Here is a 25,339-nt window from a genome sequence, read left to right on the forward strand (position 1 = left end):
AGGTAAATAACCCTCAGTGTAAGGGGGCTCTCGTTTTTGTGCCAGGGCTGACTTTTCTAGTTCTATTTTTCACATTTATCTTTTTCCGTCCTTCAACACATACAACCTGAGCCTTTCCTGCCCTTCACTGCTTTATCTGTCCCCCTGCAGCTCTCTCTGTTATCTCCTGATTGCACCAGAAAAGTACCTGATGGGCATCAACACGGGAGAAGGTCATGTTCAACATAATCTAAAAGAGCAATCTTTCTTTTTGTAGCTGTACATATAAACAGCCAAGTGTTTAACATTTCAGATGTAGGTGTGGTGATCTTTAGTGAGGTGTTAGGTAAGGTTTAGACAGCCAAATGGAGTACATACACATTTGTTATAAATCAATTTTATCAAGAGGAAAGAGTAGCACTGTACCAGTCAAGATAAGATAAGATAATCCTTTATTTATCCCACAACGGGGAAATTTACAAGATACCAGTAATGGTATCGACCAACAATCGTGCCTTACATTTGCTATCAAATTATGAATGCAAACACAGGCCATCTCAGGAAACTACTTGCCCATTTAAGACAGATGTTGCAAAACACTCTAACTTGAGTGCAAAGCTAATCTTATCTCTGCAATTACTGCCTGAGAATAAAGACAGTAAATGCAACAGAAGCTGCCCTTTTTCTGGCTGGCATAGATGTTCACTACCTTCTCAAAAAACAGTTTTTAAAGGTATGTACATGTATTTAAATCGTTTTTTATCGCCCATTAATAAGCGAACGGTTAACTGATGTGAAAAAGTAGATGTTCACTTTCTATCTGTGTTGCCTGTATAAAAAGTTTCCCCCGGGTCGTATTTTCCGCGAAAGCTCCAGGAAGTGACATTTTATGCACGTTCTCAACGTCCTCCTCACTCCGCTCCGCTTACAGAGATCAACAGTACAAACTCATCACACACTCCCGCTCTGAGCCAGTGCCTGCAGAGACCGTTGCTTGTAGGATGGAGAATGAATACAGACACACAGACTCCTTCACAGACGTTCACATGTGTACGACCACTTACCTCCTCTGTAAACATTATGCCGCTAAATATCCAGGGATGCACGCGAGGGAGAGCGAGAAGCAGGTTACCGGTGCAGTTCAGCTAACGGCCATGCGGTGTCGCTACAAACGCAGTATTTTTGAAAGTTACATACAGCCCCTTTAAGTCAGATCAACTTTGTCTCCACATGCTGTGAATGACTTGAATCTGCGATGTGACCCGGCGAGAACAACGCAGTGTGAAGCGACATGCTTTCCTCACTTCCGTCTGCTGCTCGGTGAGATGCATGCAGAGGCTGCGTCGCTCCGTTTGTTATACTGCTTAGTGACACAGGTTACTAAGATGTGTTCAAGGTCGGTACAGAAAATGACTTTCAGGCGAAGGCTAAATAAACTTTGATCACAGTGTGTTCAATTTTAAAAGTTAGAAAATGAAGGTTTTGTATAAATACAGTTGTTTGGAGCATACAATTGTTGTAGTTTTGAACAAATAGCGATGAACTAGAGATGTTCTGACCCAATTTTCCTCCTGATACTGATTCCAATACATCATCATGTGTTCTGGACAATACCCCTTAAAATACAATCAATATTACAAATACTGGTAAAGGGATCTTAACGACTTTAGAAATGGTATCTGTAAGAATAAATGTAATTCTCTTACGATTATCTTTTACTTTCCCTTTTTAATTTCTCTGCCCTCTTCTGATGTCAAGTCTTTCACCTCCCTCAGATCCCCCTCTCCGTCTCCTTAATGTGCTTTTAGTGTGAGCGGTCAAACGCCTCAGCCTCGCCATCAAACATTTACATCATGTGGAGCTCTGGAGTAAAAAAAACAGAGAAAGACTGAAGGTACAGAAACACAGAAAGAAGGTGTGTGTGTGTGTGTGGGGGGGGGGGAAGAAGACAAAAAACAAGGAAGTTCCTCAAAGAAAGAAGCAGACAGAGAGAGTGTAACTTAGGAAGCAAACAAACACAGGCAGTCAAAGAGTGTGAGACGGACAGAGAAGGAGGCGAGGCAGCAGCAGAAGAGCTCAAACAGAAGAGTCATTGTCTGAGTGCCAGTAGGTCAGGAGTTCACCCACCATCAGTCTAGCGAAGCCAAATGATGCTCGCAAAGCACAGAGCCGATCGGACAAGAGCGTGGAAAACATTTTGGATTTGAGTACCGCGTTTTTCACTTCAGGCAGTAATACACAGATCAATGCCTGTGCTCTTCTTAACATTAAGAGAATACAGATGATGATCTGTTGAAAAACATGGAGTGCAAGACTTTGTGGCTCAATAATAATAATCATGATTATAATCATGAGTAAATACTGTGTGTGTGTGTGTGTGTGTGTGTCTGTTTGCACATTTGAAGCACTTACAAGAGAAAATAATCAGACAAAAGATCTGTCAGCCTGTAAATTTAAAGATAAAATATGTAAAACTAAAACAACTCAATGAATTAAAAATGGACTTTAGACATTACCACTGGATGTATTTTCATATGTATCCACTTCAATTTTCCCTCTTATTTAAAAACAACATTTAACACCACACAATTCCTCATATTCTTTAAGACACACTCAGCAGCCTTTCTTTCTTGTTCCTAAAGAAATCGGCAGACGATCATTCAACTACAAAGCTCCCTGTGACCGGAACAATCTACCTATAAACATCAGATAAATTCACTACACCTCTTTAAGAAATCACTGCTACCTTTTCTCACAAAACCATGTTGCTGCTTCTCATGGTGATGTCTTCTTACCCCTTTTATATCATATCTTTCTGTTTTCTTGATTGCATATGTCATCATGTGCATCTACCTCTGATGATGTTGTGTGGGGTGCTGCTGTGGCTTTGCGGTAGGGATACTTGGGCGGATGGGTGTTTGAGAGCCTTTATGTTGATGTGTGTATTTTGTCCTTGACTGTCTGTATGACACTGTACTGTTGTGTTTTTGTTTTTGTGTTGGACCCCCCCCCCCCCATGGTTCATCTCAAGGGGCGATCCATCAAACAAACAGAATTTCTCACTTAACTTATGTCATATTTTTTCTTGAGTCCTTACAAATATTTCCAGAGTTATCTAAGGCAGAGAGCTATGTTATTTTACAGTTGTAACGGGTCGTGTGGCGGCAGCAGCGGCCATGACAGACACAACATGTTTATTGTTGCAGTGGAAGCACGGCATGTTACATCAAAGACTGCTGCATAAGGAAAGCGGGAGCTGCTACTCCGTGCTGACGCTGTATGTGCTGCTGTGATAAAACACCATCGATATTATACTTGGATACATCTTAGGTAAACATATTCTCTTCCTCAGGTCTGTTTCGCCCCCCTCCTCGTCTTGATGATTAACTCAGAGTTCATTGTCATCGGGGTGGGGGGTTCCTCTTTGTCATCTTTTGTAATCGTTTTGATTGGGAGCTCACTGGTAGCACGTCGTGCATATTTAAATATTCTAAAAAGATGACAGTATAACCCTGAAAGTCTTCCATGACAGGTTAACGTGTTGAAGTGGAAAAGGATGTTTTTGGGGCATTGCACAATGACATGGCATTAAAAGGAAAGAGTGCAGTGATTCATCTTTTGCTTAATTTAAACCTGCGTTTGTTGAGTGCCTGATTAAAAAAAAGAAAAGCTGAAAATATCAGTTTAAAACACCTGGTACTTGTTAGCAAGTGCTGTTATCTGCTTCATTTTCTCCTCTCCTCCAGAGATGAATGCTGATTTCTTTCCCTCTGGGCTCTTTCTCGCTGTGCCTCCCCCCCCCCCCCCCCCTTCCCCTTCTTCCATTTTTAGCTTCTTACCTGTCACTCTTGCAGCATCACAATGAGTGAGCAGATAGACCTCAGTGTCTCGCCTAAGAACGCTTTATCATGAACATGGATGTTAATGGTCTGGGCTGGGCTGGGCTTGGCTGGCGGTTAATGGGTGTAATGGCTGTAATGGGTGTAGTCATGTCTCTGGCTGGAGCCCATAACGTGTGGTCTTATGAGAGCAAACAAGGCAATCGGACACTGCTGATATCTTTAATGATTTCTAAATGAAGCAAAATCCTTGTTGATGTTTTTTTATTCTTGTATTTTGCCCCTCTACCCCCCCAACCCCCCCCCCCCCCCCCCCCCCAACAAAGCTCCCTGCCTGCTCAGAAATAGGCTACACAGTGAGCGGGAGAGAGGAGATAAACAGACATGAGTCTCTGTTTCTGTAAAGGGAGGGGGATCAAGACAACCAAGGAGAAAATAGAAGGAAACATCAATTACATTTTAAAAAAAATGCACCCATAAAGAGATAGCGTCAAAAATGCACGATACAGGCATGATAATGACGCACATACGAACATATAAAGCACACATTTTTGCACATATCTCATTGCAACAACACTGCATGTAATGTAGACACAACATACAGGAGCTGATTCATATCTGGACTTATTTCCGTTCCCTCCCTATTCCACAACACAGGATATTTAAATCAGCCAATGTAAGCTGTGACGACCCCGTGTTATCACATTGTCACATCTGTATAAACATGCGACCCATGTAAGAAATCTGTCATTTATGTTTCACCTTCACAAGACAACAAAGCACCTTTTCCTCCGCAAATTGACTTCAACAGCTGTTTTATTTAATTTCATGGACAAGGGTCACCTTGAGCTTTGGTAGTCCAATCACAGCAGCTCTTTTCCTCACCTCTAATCCATACATTGCATAACATAAGCAGCAGCCCTCCCTTCCCATCTATCTACCGTAGTGCTGTAAAATTAATAGGTTGACTCTGGGAAATGGGTGGGGGGGGGGATGGGGCACAAATAGATGCAATAAATAAGACAGAAATGATGTTTACATAATGTGACTTTAAACATTTTTGATCCTGTGATTCTTGTTAAACTGAGAAAGTCAGACTCTAAGGTTCCTACAGGAAAAGTGCCAAGAGGAATCGCATCAATGTGAATGACAACAAAAAAATGAGGAAAAGAGCCACACATGTTGCAGTGTATTTGTTATTTTTGGGTAAAGCTTGTTTTGTGTGTGTAGATGCATTTTGGGCATCCAGGTTGGTTAAGAACAACCAGGTTTCATAACCCATCTTACCCATCTGCAGCCATGCAAAATAAAGACTCATCCAAAACCAACCCAATCTCACCCCAACACAGAGATGCACAACAGCAAAATGGAGGACAGGGGAGTTTACTGAATGTGATTGTGGTCCATTATGTAATCCTCTAACCCGGTGACAAACCACCAGACAGCAGTCCTTTTCCTTCTTTTTGACCTCATTTATCAAGTCATAACTCTGGTTTTCTTTCCAGAAAAAAACAACTTTTTCATATTCCCTTACTAATTTTCTGTACCTCTTTTTTTAACACCTTTTTTTCACTGCTACCTGCATTCTTACAAAATTCCTCTATCAATCATTTAGCTCTAATCCCTTTCAAAATGACTCTCCTTTTCCTGTTTCCCCCAAACTTCACATCATTACTTCCCATCTTTACTAATCTCCTCATTTCTTTATTCCCAACCAATTAATTCCCCGTTTGAGATTCCTCTCTCCATCCACATCCAACCCCTCTCCATCTTATCTTTAATCCTCTGTCACATCCCTCAACCCCTTGTGCATGTTTCTCTCTCTCGCCTCTCTTTTCTGTTAAGTCTCACCCCTGTTCTCCATGTTCTTCTTCTGCTTTTTTTTTTTTTTTTCAATTGTCAGGTCTTACCAGGTGTGGGCCACAGTGAAGCGCCGCCTCTGCCTGATGCTCTTGTTAACCATCAGCTTTCGGAAAAGGCGCGGAGAGCTTCTGGGGGACAGTTTAGGGGACGTGGCGCCCCTCTTCCCTCCCATCACACCTGGGATTTTGGGAGGCTCCAGCTCCAGGTGCATGTGCTCCTTGAACGTCCGGATGCAGGAGTCCATCTCAACGCTCAGCTCGTTGGATGACATCAGACTTTTTTTTGTTTATCTTTCAAATCCTGCCCCCTTTTTTTTTTCTCTCAAAATTCAGTCACATCAGCTGATTTTGAACTCTTCTTTCCTTCTCCAGAAACAGACAAGTTCACACTGGGATGGGGATGATGATGCAGAAATATTGAGACGACCTCACAGGCAAACATCCATCTAGGAAGAGTCCAGCTCACACATACCTTTTTTTTGATGTATGTGTTGCCTCTTTGCGGTCTTATCCTCCCCCCTTTTCTCTCTTCTTCTCGGGTTTAGGGATTATCCAGCCAGCAGTCGTGCCCTCTTCCTCTCTCTTTTCCTTTCTGAGGGGCTTTACCCTCTGCAGGGTCACATCCAGCTCCTTCCTAGAGAGAGAGATTCCTCCCCTCAACACAGCTTCTCACTCTTCTTCCTTTTTTCTTGTGTGTCCCTTTGTCACTCCCTCACCTCAGTGCCCACTCTTTCCTTCCTTCCGTCCATCCAGGCGACTTGATGTTGGAGGATCTCCCTTATGAAACATTCAGAAGGGGCTGAAAACTGCTCTCTGCCTCCTCCTGTCTTCCTCTCCCTCCATCAACCTCTGCCTGACTGACCTCCGCTCTCTGCAAACAACCCCCCACTCCCCCCTTAAAAGGCACTCCTGGTGTGGCACAGAGTGACTCCCACTATGCCCAGCGCCTCGAGTCAGACCCCCCACCCCCTCTTCCCTCTGCACACACAGAGCAGTGAGTGGAGCACGGCACAGCACTAATGCTTCACTTGCCGTTTCATTCAGAATATACACAAGCAGCTGAGAGCAGGCACGCAGCGAGTGCAGGCCACGCCTCCTCCTGTCCAGGATTGGCTGCTTGGTTGTTGTGACGACAGGCAGGCAGGCCCAGTAACAGGTTGTCAGATTCATTATTTATTTTGTTGTTTAGTGGGGATTTGTGGTAATGTTGCTCATGATGTTGTGACCTTTAGAGTAGCAGGCAATCCGCGAGTGCAGGCCAAGACAAAAAATGGAAAATTGGAATTATTATGGAGCCGAAAAGCTAAATGACAATCACTGAAGAGACATACAAACCAAAAAAAATAAACATTAGAAAGGGCGGATTCCCAGTGTCCATAATGAGCTCAACAGCGTCTAAAGATGTCTTACAAGTCAAGTAGATAAATCAACATTCTTGCCTCTCTTTTTCCTCGTACTTAAACACTTCTACCCCTCACAATACTGTCTGAATAAAAGCAATTCAGTCATGACATTATCTAGAGAGAAAGAGAAATAATTGATGGATTCAGTCACACAAAGAACGTCTTGTTGAGATTAGAAGAAAGCAAAAGAGGGAAATGCCCTAAAGGTACAGAGCGAGACGGAGAAATGGAGGGAAAAAAAAACTGACAGGCTCATCAGAAGAAAGAAAAAAAGAAAGAGAGAAAGAGTGGCAGCAGCGTGACGAGGATCAGAAATGTGAGCAATCGTTTGTAAGCTCTTTGGACTGATTTGTTTTGGTTGTGAGTCACTGATGATTCTGAACCATCGGAGCATCTTACAAGATGCTTGCCAATAAAGGCCGCTGAAAATAGTCTCTTCAAGCCTGCACATAAAGAAAGAAATACTACATGTGTAGTAAATGTCAGGTAGTATTATTGGTTTAAAATCAGCTTAATGATGTACTGCATTCCCCGACTCCTCTTCCTACCTCACACTCTTCTTTCCAAGAACAAATGATCAGTGATTCATTAACATAATTCTGGACATAACATGCCAGTGTTTGTGTTACTGATATGTCCTCTAAACATGCACTAATTGTGGGTGATCTGGTTGTGCAGTCATAATTGTTGGAAATAGGGGAGGGAGGGGGAAGTGGGCTCTAAGCTTTGCTAACACACACAGGAGGCAGAGATGGACATGTACTATACTTGATTATTTTAACTTCCTCTTCTACATAAACTAAATAATAATGTAAATCTCACTCTATAGTCAAGACTTGTTCCCCTGGCAGTGGAGTCACTGTTTTAGGGACAATGTGCACATCATATGAGTTTTGCATATCAGAATCAGAATCAGATTTGTCCAGGTATTAACTTTGGTGACTCTCATGTACAGGTACAACATTAAATATCAACAATAAACATAATAAGAAAAGACTAATTATTGTTATTACTAATTATCCTGTGTACAATTCCACAATGCAGATAAGGGCTGCTGTCTGCACAGATATTTCCCGAGGGTGAATTGAAGACAGTAATCCTAAAAAATGAGTCTCTCAGGTCGGATTCAGACTCGCATGTGCACGATAACCATGATGCAACACAAACTGACAACCAGAAGAGCAGCCATGGTGAATATGACGGCTTATTTTTTTCCACTAACGCTGAACCAAAACTCTCTTTTAAAGCTGATTAGACAGTAAGGGCCATGTCTGCTCTTTATTTATAAGACCATCCAAAATGTTATAACTTTAGAGGATCAGACAAATAAATTCACCTCTTCTTGATCAAAAACTGACCGGGCTCGACATTATAACTGGCCGGCTAGCCCAGACGCAGTTAAAAAGCTCTAGTCCAGTTTATTCCACATCCCACTGGCCCCCTCAGGTCAGTTAGAAGATCTTCAAAATAAATAACAGTAGCACACGTGTCTTAATTACACATTGTTTTCCTGTGATACTGGACTTTGTCAGTGTTTCTTGTTCATTACTGCTACAGCATATGGACCTACGGGCACCAATTGGGCGTCTGTGTCACAGTTGAAACCGCCACCAGTTTCTCTGCCGTCGCTGCAGATTGTAGTGCAGATTTTCTCTCACAAAACTTGTCAGATAAACTGTGTTTAAAAAAACCTCTGAGCTGAGCAAAAATCAACTAGAAAGAAAAGACAAAGGAAACCACGGGAGGAGTGACAGAGATTAGTTTTTAAACACATTAAATGTGCATCAGATCTGCGGTGTTGGGCAGTTACGGCACGACAGAAAGCGGTGTTTGTTACTTGTTTTGCAGATACTTTCTCAGCAGCTTCCTGTTGGCATCGCCGTTTTCTGAATTGCTTTCAGAAGCTAAGCTGTTATAATGATGAGTTTTCCACAACACAGTGGAAGGCAGCTGAGCGCTCCGTCACAGTCCGAAATCAAACCGCTAAGGATGAGTAGAAGACAACCAGCCAACACAGGACAATGCATTTGTAGCAGACTATCCACTTCCTCTTCAACATCACTGTCTAATCCCTGATGACTAGCATGTCCCTGCTGCTGGTGAACGTAAAGACGTATGAGTAAGAGTTCACCTTCTGGGGAGAGGTAAGAGGATAGTGGTAATGTTTCTGAGATGGAGAAAAAGCTGTTTTTGTGATGTGTGATATGTTGGTGGAAAGAGAGGGTTTAATAGAAGATGACACCAATGTTACAGATGGTTACCTTCATTTTATAAAATGAAGTATAGTACATCATGCTAACACAGAAAAGCAAACTTCACTATAAACTTTCCAGGGTTCCCACTCTTTTCCAGAGATTATTTTCCAGGACATTTTCAGCGATGATCGAGCTGGTGTGAGCTGTTATGACAGCCCGTGATCGTTTTCTCTTTTTGTGAAGGATCTTTTCGCTCCATCCTCTCAACTAAATTGTAAATAAATATCCACTTTTGACACGAGGGGGGAGGCGGAGCCATTACATTATCTTTAGACTTCCATTCAATCTGCGTTGTGGATTGATGTAACAAATAGATACTTTTATTAACGTGTGACGGTGAAAATGTCCAACTCTGTAGGAGTGTTGGAATCATTTTCCAGGACAACACGTGATTTTCCAGGACATTTTACTTTTTCTCTCATTTTACAGGTGTTTTCCAGTACTGGAAAATTAGTCAACTGTTTTCCAGGACGAGTGGGAACTCTGACTTTTGTTTGTTTTTGTTTTGTTTTTTTTAGGGGTGGGGGGGGGGGGGGGGGGGTTAAAATCGCTTACAGAAGACAATATTATTGCGGCTGGGTACAAGAACAATAAATCATATTTGCCCTTTTCTTGTGCGTAAACACTGCCACCAGCTTTGGATCAACTTCTGTTATGTGTAAACAATAGAGGAAAAAATAAATGCAGAGGCGCGAGGAGAACGCTGAAGTCACACCAAATCTCACCTGGTAATATTTGATCTATAAACTGGCCAGTATCAGGGTAACAGTACGGAGCTGTAAACACAAACTGGCTCACAGGACTACATGTGTGACACTGATGCAAAGCAAAGGGAAACTTGACATTCATCAGTTGATGAATTTCCTTTTCACTTTATTGTGAAAGTTTAAAAAGATTCACAGTGGCGTGGGCCGGGTGGGTCAAGGATTTTTATTTTTTATTTTTCTAACAGATTATGCTTTGATCATGGCTGTGATCCACCAATAAACAAAATAAAAGAAGAAGAGGTTGTCGCACTGAAACAAAAAAGTTGTTCTGGCCACCTAACCTATTTGCAGAATAGTTTGTTTTCTATGATTTGTTTTATAATGATCATTTTTTAGTTTGTGTCATTTTCAGATAACCACTGTAATCAAGTCTTAACTGACCCATATGTAAGATATCTACTGAATTAAATCATAAAATGACCTTACTATATCATCAGACATTAGGAAAACCTGCTGCATTGAATTGTAGAAGTCAGGGATTCTCCAACAGTCAGTGTCCAACCACAAACATAGTTACAAAAAATAAATTCAAGAAGTAATATTAAGCCCTGAAACAATTGTGTACATCAGCAGGAAAAATAATTGAATCCCAAAATAACTTCTTGCTCCCTCCTCCTCCTCCTCCTGCTGCTGCAACAATCATGGATGAAAGCACTTATATAAGTATGAGTGTAAAAACAGGGCAGTGAGTGGAAACGTGGAGAGGTGTTGATGCCTGGTATTGAAACCGTTTCAGAGCAGACACACATATTACAGAAGCACACACACACACACACACACACACACACACACACACACACACACACACACACACACACACACACACACACACACACACACACACACACACACACACACACACACACACACACACACACACACACACACACACACACACACACACACACAGCAGCTGGAGGCTTCACTGGGAAAAGGAAGTAATCAGAATTGAGGACTTTAAGAGGGGTTCTGCTGACCCTGACATTCAGCATAGTGATGCCTGAAGGAGACGCAGTGTGAGGAGGCCTGGGTTAGGAGGGATGACACATGTCTGGTTACCGATGGATTTCATGCACACTTCACATCCTGTTGGGACGGCCAAGCAAACTGAACGAGCAAAAAAAAGACTAGCTGTTGAGTGAAAAAAATGGAAGTGGTGGTCAGAATATGAAGGGGGGTCTAGACTCAAATCATTATGTTAACCCCTGTGAGGAAGCGCTGACTGTCTGTATTTAGGAATGTAAAGTAAGCCCATCCAGTCAGCAGTGTTCACGCTGCCCTCCTCTGGTAGAAACTGAAACTGCAGCTAGTCACACATTCACTCAAATGACTTCTCAATAAATGAGTCCCAGGATTTTCATGTGATTTATCAAAGACATCAGTGTTCAAACACTCCATGACTTTAATTCTTATTTTTAAATATATGATAAAAAATGTATATCTTTGAGGTTTGGACTTCTTCAATTAACAGGCTACAAAGCACTTTACAAACCAGACAAGAAATTAAGAAAATAATTAACAAAAGTGTTTTTTAGATTATTGATGGGTATGTTTATGATGTTGACTAACACAGTTAGAATACTAGTTAACTAGTATACTAAAACTTAATTTAATAGCTCGGGCTTTTATTTAGTTCAGTCTATAAAATGACCCGGCCTTTATTTAGGACAGGCTCCAATACAAGACAGGTATTTCATTATTATTTCAACATTTATTTTCTTACTTTGGATGCGCAAAATACTCTCCCCTCAATGAATATGGTCTCATGGAGACCTGCCTTTATCTGTCATAACATGCAGCAACACCAGGCAAGACTAGTAAAAGGGACCAGGCCTAAAATTGGTATGGGGTTTTACATGAAGTATCTACATACAAGTTAAAGGTTGCCAACCTACGATACATTTGAGGATTCATGGTGTTATTTGCCAAAGAGTGAATAAGATGAAACCACAACTGCTGTAACAAATTAACTTGTTTTCCTGTTTTCTTACATTTAAAAGAGAGACACACACACACACACACACACACACACACACACACACACACACACACACACACACACACACACACACACACACACACACACACACACACACACACACCAATCAGAGCTGATTAGCACTGACTTTTACAGCAGCCATTATTCATCCGACTAGACGTACCGTAATTAAGTACTTTGGATGTCATATTCAAGTGTTCAACTGGCTTCACCTTTAGCAACATGACACACACACACACACACACACACAAGAGTACAGGGCCAATCAGGGCTGATTAGCTCGTTCAGAAAAAGCGAATACATTTGACATGACTGGACAACTGGCTTCCTGCCACTAGCTAGGCGACTGCAGAGATTACTGCAGTGATTGCAGTTTCTGTGTTTGTGTGTGTGTGTTATCTGAAACTTTACCTGTTGCTGGGAGAAAGTGTGTTTGCAAGCAAGCACGACTATGTCTGAAGGCATGAAGCATGAATAATGAAAACCAGGCAGAGTCATCTTTAACAGACTGAATGCAACATGACAGATCAGTCAGTGATGGAGAGAAGAATCCTAACTGGACTTCTGAAGGCCACACATGCTCAGTGTGACAAGAGAACATGGATTCAGTCTCCAGTGATTAGCTGTTTCTGATTAACATCGAGTCCCTCTTAAGTTATCGATTAACGGCTAAAACGACATCACATGAACCATTAAGGGAACAGTCAAGCGAAGTAAACAACTGAAATGCTGAAATGACTTCATGAGATAAAACTTCTCTAATTTTGTCCTTTTATCCACTAAGGTGAATTATTTGTTTTAGAAAAGAATGCAAATTGTTTTTTGACATTAATAAAAACCTCAAATTTGTGCTTGCATTTCTCAGTTACGTCGACATTTAACAGAGCTCTGTATGCTCTTTGTTCTTTATATCCAAGGACGCAGATGCAGAACGAGATTTTTATGTCCCAATAGAAACTCTGAGATGTTTTAAAGCAGTGTGCCCTACACACATGAAGACTCACTTCAACACATTCTGTATAATCAAAGGACTGTACAAGTTTAGCACTATTGTTTAATGTCCTGTATTCAGGCACTTATCTCTGTGCCATAAACTGTAGGCTTTCCTTGTGGCCAATGGGCAGTTATGATTTGTGTTTAATTGTCCACTCACCAATCAGGATCCACCGGCGTGATGTCTATCCTGGGAGGGGCTCCAAAGGGCAAAGACGTCGGCCTGGCTATGAAGTCATCATCAGGCGTCCGCGACCTCTCACCCTGACGCCATGACAAGGGGGGAAGCTGCAGGTTGCCCGAGAAGCGGCGACGACCTCGCCGCAGGTCGACGCCCAGCGTGCAGGACGGCGACGTGAAGGACTCGCTGAGGCAGCAGTCCGGAGGCTCTTTGCTGTCCTGAAAAGATTATTTTTAAAGAACATGAAGTGCAGGAAATTAAGTTATTAGGTAATTATTTCAATGGTTTATTAGACGTTATTTATCAAATAATGGGAGATGTGGAGGAGTATAAATATTATACCGGAAATGAGAGATGACATTCATACACCCAAATTTTGAATTCTTTTAAGTTGTCCATTGTAAGATTTAAAACTGATTTTAAAGCGTGCAGCTTTAGATCCTTAGGTGTAGCTCTCCTGTTTTAAGTCATTACGACCCTTTGGCTTTGGAATTACATACCTGAGGAGATAAGGCTTGCAGCATCAATGATGTCTTTAAAACAAATTATGTCTTTTTTTTGTTTTTGTTTGTTTTCTATTTTATTTTATTTTATTTTATCTTTATTATATATATATTTATTTTATTTTTATTATATATATATTTATTTATTTTATTTTTATTTCATTTATTTTATTTATTTCATTTTTTTATTATATATATATATTTATTTTATTTTATTTTTTCTCTCTTATTTCATTGTTTTGATGTGTATGTACAGTATGTCTGTGTATTCATTTCTAAAGATGTTGCTGCTTCTTTTCTTTGAGGTAGTTTATTTTTGTTGATTCATTCAACATCTTATGTTGAAAACATGTTTGTTGAAATGAAATGACCATATGAATGAAGCAACTCTTTGAAAAAAATTAAAACAAAGTATAAAAAAATAAAACACTTCTTAAATCCCCTTTTTAATGACTTGCGATGTTGTATGAATGTAAAGATTGTTTTTTAAAGTTGATTTTTTATTATTCCCTGAATGCTTTCTCTCTTTTTTAAAAATGTTTATTCATATTAGCATATATTCTTTAACCTTCTTCAACTGTTCTCCTCCTTCTGTCTCCTCTGCTGTGTTTTTACATCTTCTGTACTCGTGGTGTTCCGTTATATTCACTGTCCCTTCATGTGGTCAAATAGTGTCATACACTGCTTTTTGGTTTTCTGGGTTTTGATTGGTTTGTCAAAGCACCTTGTAAATTCTTGTTCTTAAAGTTACTATTCAAATAAAATTCTCCCCTTTAATTCAAAGTTAATCCTGTGTATTACCACTAAGGGGCGCCATAACCTAATTCCTGAGTGCAGATTAACTGAACTCAAAATATTTATGCAGCACCACATGCAGCCAGAAGTGAACACAGGAACAATCAGACACGATTCAGAAAGACGTCCAAAAAATGCAACAATAATGAAATGTCAGAAATAAATCAATAAAGATCACTAAAAAGTTAAATAAGACACAGACAATAAAATCAAAGACAATCAATTTAGATAATGTTTTTGGGAAAACAATGACAAAAGCTTTGACTAAGGCTATAAAAATACTCAAAATTAAAAGCCAGATTAAAAGGTATTTATTATTTAAATAACACAGAGCGAGCGAGCCATTTTGAAAGGCAGTGATTTACAAAGTTTAAGGGCATTAAAGAAGGTAAAGCCACTTCACTTCACCCCTCTCTGTGAATTTATTCATCTACCAAATAGCCTGGCATCTCTGCTCAGAGGACCTTATAGAAGCATTGAAAATGACTAAATAAATCTGAAGGTAAGCGAGGTGAAAGTTACACAGAAAAACTAAACTAATGAACCCCTATGACAGCTAATATTACGTCAACATTTGTTCATGTAGAATTGAGTTTTGTTAATAATCATCTCGCTTTTGACTGTGCAGTTTAACCTCATGAATCACTGATTGATTACAGGAAATTATTTTTCCCCATCACCTGACTCATTCCTCCTCTGAAGACTGCACTTTTTCCTTCCGCCTCATTTACTGCCTTCATTTGTCTTGTTAGCGCTGTGTCGTCTCTAGCAAACTGATTGCAAGACATAAAGAACTGTGTTTATGTCTTAGCCGCATACTCTGTTTTACATTCAAGACTGAGGACTGTGATAATCCTGTCAGCTGTTTACACTTCAGATCATCATACACCTGGTACATAACCGGGTAACTCTGAAATAGTATGCTTTAATAAAACTAACCAAACTGAATGATTGGTCCATTTTTGATAATACATCATAGATAGCTTTAATAATTTTCAATTGAAAATGACAAATAGTTTTCACTCCCATCTTCCTCTTTCTCTGTAGGGATATCACACTTTGTGTTGTGTAATAAAAAAAAATGGGTTCAATCTCCTGGTGGGAAAGATACGTCATTAGAAAAGAGTCATATTAGCATTTGGAAAATGAAAATGGGTAATTTTGAAACGTATATAAATCAAATGATTAATCAAGAAAATAATCTGCAGATACTTCACCAAACCATTAACCATTACTTGTTCATTTAGTATCCTTTGCAAGTATTATTATTTTGTCTAATCTCTGTATATTGCTGCTTAGTATAACGCTTGTTATTCTCATAAACCTTTTTCGGCTTCTAACCTTCCTTTCACAATGATTTAACCATAGACTGTAAATATTTTTTAACTTATATTACTCTCTATTGTTTTGTTCAGGGTTGCCAGATCTCGCGAGAGAAACAAGCAACCAGCTCTATGGAAACAAGGCCAAAACAAGCGACCTGGCTCCTCAAATAAATAAAATGAAGCCCAACAGGTGACCTAACCTACCACATAGTGTAAAAGAGAGGCCACTTGATAGCAGTATATGTATATATATATATATATATAAATATATGTATATGTATATCTTTATATATACATATATATATATACTGTATATACATATACTGCTATCAAGTGGCCTCTCTTATATGACGATATGAATTGCGAAAAACAAAAAATTAAAAGAGCATGTTTGCTCTAAAGTTGCTGTGTTTATCTGCTGTTCATTCATGCTATTTGTCTTTCTCAATTATAATAGCACCAATTTATCTGAAGGTAGCTTTAGCGTCAAAAATGTTTGACAGCATAGCTTTACATCCAGGCCTCCAACCAAACAGGTAAGTTGTAAAAGAAAGCATTGCTTGAGTATAAAAATGTTTACATTTATTGCGATAAAATCAGACTTTAGCAATGTAATGAAGCGCAGGAAGGAACCCACTCACTTTCCCACTCACAGCACATCTATTATTGTGTAGGTCAAATCGTAATTGCATATGCCACCTCTCCTTACCCTAGGTTTGTAAAATACTCTTTGCTCAACAAAAGACATTTGAAACCTTCAATTTGTTCACATTCAAACATGCAGGCAGGAGTGAATCAATTAATGTACCCTTCATGTCTTTGCAATGAAAAAACAAAACAGAGATGAAGGTTTCCTCTCCAACAAACTCAACAGGTTGTGACCCTGAATTTATATTTCAAAATGATAATAATTGAAGGTTGCAGCCTCAAAGAGATGCCAATGGTGAGTTAATCCTGAAGACTGTTAGTAATGTCTGATGTAAGGCTCCTGTGGGGAAACATTTGGTTTGTGCAGTTTTGGTACCATGTGGACAAAACAGTACCTCTTTTCTCATCTTGTCCTGTTCACATGTAAGTGTTTGCGAAAGAAAAATCTCACCAGGCTTCCTCTTAAACGTCAAAATGTTTAATTCATTCAATTTCTGTGGAAAATAATAATCGTCTCATCTGACACACCATGACAAGTTTCAAATTTATAACATAACTGAGAAAACTATCAACCTTGTCCCGGATGTTCCTGTTTGCTTAGTCATAAAGAGGAATTGGTATTTGTAACATAAACTATTTAAAAGTTCCTCACAGGAGCTTAAAGGTGTGTTTTTTACTCCTGGTGCAGCACTGTACAAGTCCAGTTTATGTTGATTAGAAAATAAATTAAAGATCAGATCATTTGTTCAGATGCTGTTCTTCAGCCTGATACCTTCTGGGTCTCCAGTAGTGAAAGTTTCTCCTTCCAGTAAACACAGCCTCCCACTCTTAGTCCCACAACAGCTCTCCTTGGCTCTCAGCCTTCCCCCGCCTACTCACGGCTTCTGTGCATTATCAAACCACCTTCACAAAGATGGAAGCATTATGACCTCAATTTTATTCTCACTTTATACAGAATGAGTTTCTGTGACAAAGTGAAGATGATTTTTTCGCAGTGTGGGTAGTGACTTATTTTCCCCTTGGAGCTTCCCAAAAACCCAACACACTTTTTTTTTACCATTCATTCTATACACACAAAAAAAGGTTTGGAACATGTTGGTGGAATAAGATACAGCCGACGCATTTGGTGATTTGCTGTTTTGTTGAAAACCCATCATACAGTAGGTTACTTATTTGTCTTGAAGACAGTTTCAGCAGATGTTTTTCAGACGTGCTCAATAAAGACTTCACTTATTGTATTTCACAGTCTGACATCACTTCTGTTTTTATATTCATCGCTTGTTTATGTCCTCATTCAACATCTTGGTGCATTATCTTTCTTAAAAAACTTGATGTTCACTGAGCTTTAATGACAAAGAAACAGCGTCGTCTCAGTGAGTGCTGCTATAAATGTATACTTCTTGTACTTTGCGTTTTTGCTCTATATAATGTTTGAGTGTTTTTCCTGTTTATGATTATTTTGTGCACACAAAGCAAACCAATTTCCCTCTACACAAAAAACAATTATTACTCAATCAATCTTTCAACAGGGAAGCCTGAAAATATGATTTTTTAATAATACTACACATTTAAGGATATGTAGTCAAAACTTAAGGAATTCATTTAAAGGTGTGCAACTTTCAGAGTAGGTTTCCAGAAGATGTTGCACTCCGTCAATTATTCATTAGGTAAGATTTAAAAGTGAAGTAAATTCATATATTTTAGTTAATTCGTACGACAGAGGACTAGGGCCACATTAAAAAAATGTTTTTACGAGATTAAAGCCGTAAATTTACAAGAATAAAGTCGTAAATTTACGAGATTAAAGTCGTACATTTTCAAGAATAAACTCGTAAATTTACAACTTTAATCTCAAAATTAAAAAAATAATAATAATTTTAACGGCCCTAGTCCTCCGTCGTAAATTCATGTATTTGAGTTTAAGTTAAAAATAAATTAACATTTACACAGTGAACTATTTACATATTTGAGTTTACAAAGTTAATATTGATATATTTACATGTTTTAAAGAGCCCATATTCTGTCCTTTTTGGAGTTCGTATATTTAATCTATTTACCTACTTTTGTACGTTCACAATAGCTAAAGTCTGAAAAAAGTGTCTGTTTTCATGTACTGCTCCTCCTTGCTCCCTCTACGCTCTGAGTCCGTCAGCTGCACTCTGTTGAGCCCACACTGTTAGACCCCACATGGGCCAAGTCTTCTCTGATTGGTCTGCCGATCCGCTCTGTCGTTATTGGTCAGTTGCTCAGCACGGTTCTCGGAAATGTCCCGCCTCTTTTACCATATTGGGAATGCAGCCACTGGCTCCGTCCGAGGGTAGCATAAACATTAGCACCTTAGCACTACTGTGCTAACGCAGGCTACGGCATATCGTGGGCGTGCTACAGAAGTTAACGGGCGTGCAACATGAGCTGCTGGGCTTACCACAACGAGCCAATGGGCTTAGATCAGTGATCTCACACTGACAATGACGTCGGACTGACAAATTTTTATCGAGGGGGGCTAGAACCGAGCGTTACATGCAGCTAATGCTACAGCTAACAGGAGGAGGTAGGAGAAGCCGCGTTTCCTGAGGGAACCTTCCCAAGGGATTAATAAAGTTCTTATCTATCTATAATAATTATGACTCATTCATCATGTTAAAAATGAGGAGGATTTGTTTTGATAAATTACAGCTGGGACAAATATTTGCTTAGTGACAGCTGTTTAGAAGACTATAAATACCCACAGAGACCTCTGACTGTGAGTGTCTATTCATTTTATGTGGGAGGGGGAGGGGGGGGGGTTGAAATGATAAAGTTATGTGCTGCTTTCTGATGCAGTTAAGAGATAATTGCCTTGTGGGATGGAGACTCAAGATGTTGAAGCAACAAAACATTTCTGACAGCGGGTAGAAAAGATGTTGGAAAGTGGAAAAGTCAAGGACGAAAGTGAGATACAGGAGTGATGAGAGCTGAGCTGCAGAGCAGAGCAGAGAGGATAAAGAGGAGAGGAAGAAGCAGGTTGCTGATGTAAAATGAAAAACTAGAAGGGCGTAGCAGAAAGCACCGCACTTTATTGTAACGTATGAATCACGACCTCTTACAGGCAGAATGTGTAACTCTGAAGCACGTAATCACAGCACAAATGTTGAAGTACTACCTTTTTTAAAATGTGTGACTCATTTCCCTTTTCCGTCACGTACTAATCATTGGACTCGATTGAACAGAGAGAGGAAAGAGACGGCTGTGTGCTAATTGGAAGTCGTGACCTATTCAACAGGTCTTACTCATCAGGCACAAAGCAGTGACCTGACTGTCAAACGAAAAGAAAGGAGCAGTAAATGAATGGCCACTCGGTGTAAATGCAGGAAGCATGACTACGACTAGGGTGATTAGGTGTCCAGCTATGTGTGGTACTGCACAGCGTTTTCACTGTGAATTCCAAAGTGCAGGATCGTCAACTTTCTAAAACCTGGCTTTCATCAAATGACTGTGGAAAAAAGGACGAGAAGCGCTATCACCATTACCTGTTTCAGATGTCAACCAATAAGCCCAAAGATGGAGTCAAGAGCTCGACAACCTGTCACCGTCTTTGTTACCCGTGATTCACCTTACTGCCATAAAACAAAAGACACAAGCTACCAGGATGCTCTTTTTGGCAGAAAATGATGAAACCAATTGTTGTATTTAAGTTAAAAAAAAATAAGTATTTGAATGTTGATTTATGTTTGGGAGATGGTTTTGAATTGGACAGAATTAAATTGAAATGTGTTTCAAAAGTTTGTTCTTCATTAAAAAAAAAAACTTCAGGCCGGACTTTTCCTTTCTTTTTAAATATGTATTCAAATGAAATGTATAGGAGGAGACAGGGTTCAGCAGAGTGAGTATTTTGCACAGTATAAATTGAGGACTGCTGCTGCTGCTGCTGAGCCTTTTCTCATTCTTTCCACATTCACTACCTGCTATCCTTAGATGACCTTCAGCTGCTGTGATGTGCATGCAAGGTGTGCGTGTGTGTGTGTGTGTGTGTGTGGCAGGTCAGGTGCAGAAGTCCATTAGTCCATTAGCTGCTCTACTCACCTGGCCTCTTAGTATTCCTGGGACCATAAGTAGTGAGTCTGTGACACACTCATTAGTATCTAATACACACACTCAAACACACACTCAAACACACACACACACACACACACACACACACACACACACACACACACACTCATATCATACAAATTATGTTTTATTCGCTCCCTTAAGTATTTCATGCACACATCAGAAACACACACAGCCTGGTCACTTGGTCTCAGCTGCTGGGTGAGACTAATACTGAGATGTATTTTTCAGCACTGTCAACACAAAATGTAAACTCCGACCAAACGAAAACCCACACACATCCGTCATAGCCTTTAGAGACCAGAAAAACAACAGCATTAGTTATTTAAAAAGTGACCTTACACTACCGCTGTGTGATTTATGACTGTCCTATACAGGAAAAACAAAACAGCAAAGGTTAAATTTGCCTATATTAAGAGAAAGAAACACGGCAGTAAAAAGCACCATGTCTATATATCTATGTAAGTACAATCCATTTATCATTTACCATATCACGGTAATAGTCTAATAGTTTTATTTTTCCATACCAAAGCTTTCTAATTTTTTAGATGTACTTACTGTACGACCAAAACTTTATAAAAGGGGCATTAATCAATACAAGCTGCTACTGGAAATGTAAATGCAAGGCTGAATGACGACTTCTTGGCAGCGGAAAACCTTCTGGTCGGCGTTTCCCGCATCTGTGTTTTTTTTTCCCCCTTACATCCAAAGTAGATCACTTAAGACTTCTGACTCGGTCCTTGGATATCTGTAGCACCGAATAGAAATGGGGGTCATGCCTTTGAAGTTCTAAATATTGTATATTAAGTGTTTAACACTCTACTTTTTATTATTTGTTATTCTGTAATTTTGTATTATTTGATGTGTTTTAATGTTTTTTCTCTTTCTCTTTGAGAATGTTTGAAGCACTTTGTGACCGTTCTCTAACTAAATAAACTCTCCTCGTCTACCGCTAAATCCCAATTTAAGACCCTCCCCATTCCCTTTTACTAGCCTGATGTTGATGCACATTTTGACAAATAAAGACAGGTCTCCATTAGAATCAGAGTCTACCGCATGATGATGATCTGGATAAAGACTAAAGACAGTTAAATGTCACAGAGCGACAGGAGAGGAGGAGATGACTCTGCTGCCTGTGCTGCCGTTGGAGACGGAAATCAACGTTGAGATTATGAAAGTAAATGTTTTCATTTAGTCTCTCAAGCTAAATTTTAACCCTATAACAGATTTAAACAACTATAGAAATGTACGGCTCCATAGACCAGCACAGCACTCGTTAGAGATGATATTATCAGTGGTCTCTCCCTCTCTTACTATCCAAAATTTGTACAATGTTAAATGTTCTTTCAAGGGTAAACGTACAATTTTATATTCTTTTCCATATTTGCTGTTCAAAAGTTTTGTTTGGAATAATTAAAGGCGGGGTCATTTCATAGACTAAAGTAAATAAACGCTTGGTCTATTAATGGAAGTTTTACAATATCAGACTTTGAAATATTTTATCCCTGATTCTCTCTGATGTTTTACAGAGAAGCTTTATGAGCATGAAAAATCTATAGCTCATATGACGTGTTAGCAAAAAAGAATCAATTCAATTAAATATATATTTTCCAACTAACTTTTGTTGAAGAGCTAAGGCACAGAAAGAGTTCATACACTAATATGATTATCATATCTGTTGGTTTGTAGAAACAATATCTGTGCACAAGACGGATTGAAACTAAACCTTATGATATATTTTTTTTTGGGGGGGGGAACTTCTAGGTGTGGTAAGTGATGTCAAAATGTTACATTTTTATCCAATCAAATCAACTCTGCTCAGCTCATTTTGACTAATCCAAACAAGGGACGTTTTATATTCTGCACTCCCCCGCTCCAGTCTGTAAACTATCTCTTTGAATAACTGCCCCCCTTTTTTGTATTATTTGTGGTATTTTTGTGTTGGCATATTGGGGCTGAGGGCATCCGGAGATTGATTATTCTCATTTCTCACCCGCCCGCCTACCGTCTACAAAAACCCCTCCGCGCACTCCTGCCATTTAAGACACCAAGGCAACAAAACAACAGGGAGGAAATGAAGAGATGAGCTGAGAAAACAACACCTGCTTCCCATCCGTTACAGAGGGGGAGGTACGGAGAGAGAGAGGGAGGGTAAGGAACAGAGTAAAAGTAAGTGAGTGGATAACAGAGAGGAAGGAGAGAACAGCTGGGACGGGGCAGGAGAGGGAGAAGAGGGGGTGGGAGGGGGGGCGGCTGGAGAAAATAAAATGAAAGAGATGAGTATGAGCGGAAGAAACAGGAGGGAGGGGGAGGCAGCTGAAAGAGACTGATTAGAACTGTATGAAATAAGACACATTCATCTACAGCTGAACATACTGTAGCTCCCAGCGGTTTCATATACATTAAATAATGTGTTTGTGTTTTATCCACACACATATGAATAGAAACACCCACCGGACCTGAGCATACAGGATTCTAATGTCTTTATAATGGTTGCATTGTAATAAACACTCAAAAGGGTTTTTTTAGCATTTGAATTAAATCTTAGAAATGTTGGCAGCCTCTCCTTGTGATGTAGATAAAGTTGGGGCCTTAAATGAAAAAAATAAATACAAAAAAAAGGAAAGAAAATATGAAAACATTTGTATTTGAGGAACTTTTTGCAAGTTTTTCATGCAGCAACAGAGGAATGGATGTTGTCTGTGAACAAAAGGCTTTTTCAGGAATCCATTCAGGTGCATTTATAAGCTGCTCAAAGTGATGAAATATTCCCCCCAGAGGGTTGACAGAGGAACAGGATATTAATATGTTTGCTGAATTATTGTCTCATTTCTTTCTTTTTATCTTCATCTCTTCTTTATTGCATTTAAAATCGGTGAATCCTCGACGTGAGATCGAATGAACCTGCTTTTTTATATATTTCCATTTGACCGTCTCTAAAGCAACATGTGGAATGAAATACTGAGCTTGTTAGACGGTTGCTTTCGAAAAAGTGTAATTTGCCGGAAGGCTGTTTTCGAGGGATGTCAGTGTTGTTTATTTAGTGCTCATGAGGCATGATCATGCAGGCAGAGCTTATCAAAGAGACACATGAGACATGAGAGGTGACGCGTGGGAAATAGACAAACGAGCAGACTTACACAGAGAGGGAACTGCACGGATTCAAAGGAATTCCTTGTGTCACTTTAAGGAGCGATTATGTCTTTTTTATTTACTTTACATTTTCTTTTATTTCTGTTACGTGCCGTCGTGTTGTGTGTGTGTGTGTGTGTGTGTGTGTGTGTGTGTGTATAACCAACTTCCAAACGTCCCTCTGCACCTTTAAGAAAAAGCTAAAGACCCAGCTCTTTCATGAATACCTACTAACTTAATGATGATGGTCTCCATATTATTGATGATGATGATGGTAATGACGATGGTTTTTGTTTGATAACGACGACTTATAAGATGGTTTCTATACTGATTAGAGCTCTCAAGAACTGCCCTCAATGTTGTGCTTTGCCTCTGGTCACTTCCTGTCAGCACCTGTGTGTCCAATCAGACTCAAAGCTGATCGTTTGCTCTTACTGACATTGTTCCCTTTTTTCTAGATCCTTGCTTGTGTTGTTCTTACTCTCTGATGTACGTCGCTTTGGATAAAAGAGTCTGCTGAGTGAATTGTAGAATTATCTGTGTGTGATTTTTGTTTTCTTCCTTCTCTCGTGCTCCCAGGTGTTGCCTCACTGCAGCCACTGATCGAGCACACCTGTGCCCACTCTGCAATCAGTGGGCAGAGTATAAAGAGCAGGAGGGAGGTGGCGGCTGGGGTCACTCGACCAATCTGCTGTGTGCTTCTTCTACGCTGTAGAGATGGTGCGCCTTCTGTGGGAGGAGGATGTTCCTCATGCTAATTGATTATCTTAGTGTTTTTTGGTTAAAGTATTTCTGAAGATTGTTAGGCTTCTCCTTAGTTGTGTTTTCAAAAAGAAGCTTGTTTTTGGTTGTTTAGTTTTTGTGATATATAACCTTTAAATTTGCTTATACTTATTTCCATTGCCATCTCGGGGAAACTAACAATTTCATATAAATATCAAATCCAATTTACACATCAAAGCTGATGTAACTCTTCTCCATTGGTCAGTCTGTCATCAGAATATTAATAAGAAACTAATTTAAAGCTCCAGGGAGGAACTTGAAATGATTTTGACGCCTCCTGTTGATACACCTATACCCTGCAGCTGTTGTTTCAGATATTTCAAATAACCATATAGAAATATTTAATTCTGATGCTGATAGTCTTGTTTGCTTTGTAGGTCATGAAGAGGCATCAGTAATAATCATAAACATGTTTCTCACAGGAGCTTTGATGTTTTTTTTTCAGTTATTATTCTACACTGTCGGGCTTTTGGTGAAAATAAGCAATATGATTTATTTCAAATTCAGCTGTGGCTGATTGTGCTGGTTATTAGAGTAGGAGATTTAATAATAAGTTAATGATGGGATAACTACAGTCAACTTATTTGCAGATCCAAAGTTGATTCTAAACACTTCAACACGATATTTTTTTCGAGGATTTCCTAAAAGCTCAAAATGCAAAAACTGCATTTCCTTCCATGTTCACTTTTTAAATCTTTAAAACGGAAGAGTATAGATTATTATAGATAAAAGATCAGATAAACATTTCTTCTACAGGAACGTTTTTGCTAGGATTTCTTTAAG

General features: G+C 39.5%; 1 protein-coding gene across 2 annotated transcripts in view; it reads right to left on the reverse strand.

The window, feature by feature from the left end:
• pde4ba (phosphodiesterase 4B, cAMP-specific a) overlaps positions 1–25,339 on the reverse strand; it is a 197,060-nt gene that overhangs the window by 140,814 nt on the left and 30,907 nt on the right. The window contains exon 3 of one of the 2 annotated variants that reach the window (XM_061034965.1): positions 13,258–13,496. In XM_061034965.1, the coding sequence (XP_060890948.1) occupies positions 13,258–13,496 (239 nt within the window). Of the gene's footprint in view, positions 1–5,728; positions 6,534–13,257; positions 13,497–25,339 lie in introns of those variants that run through there. The other variant, XM_061034966.1, reaches the window with a different exon arrangement.

This window comes from Labrus mixtus, chromosome 3 (genome assembly GCF_963584025.1).
Source record: "Labrus mixtus chromosome 3, fLabMix1.1, whole genome shotgun sequence".
NCBI lineage: Eukaryota > Metazoa > Chordata > Actinopteri > Labriformes > Labridae > Labrus > Labrus mixtus.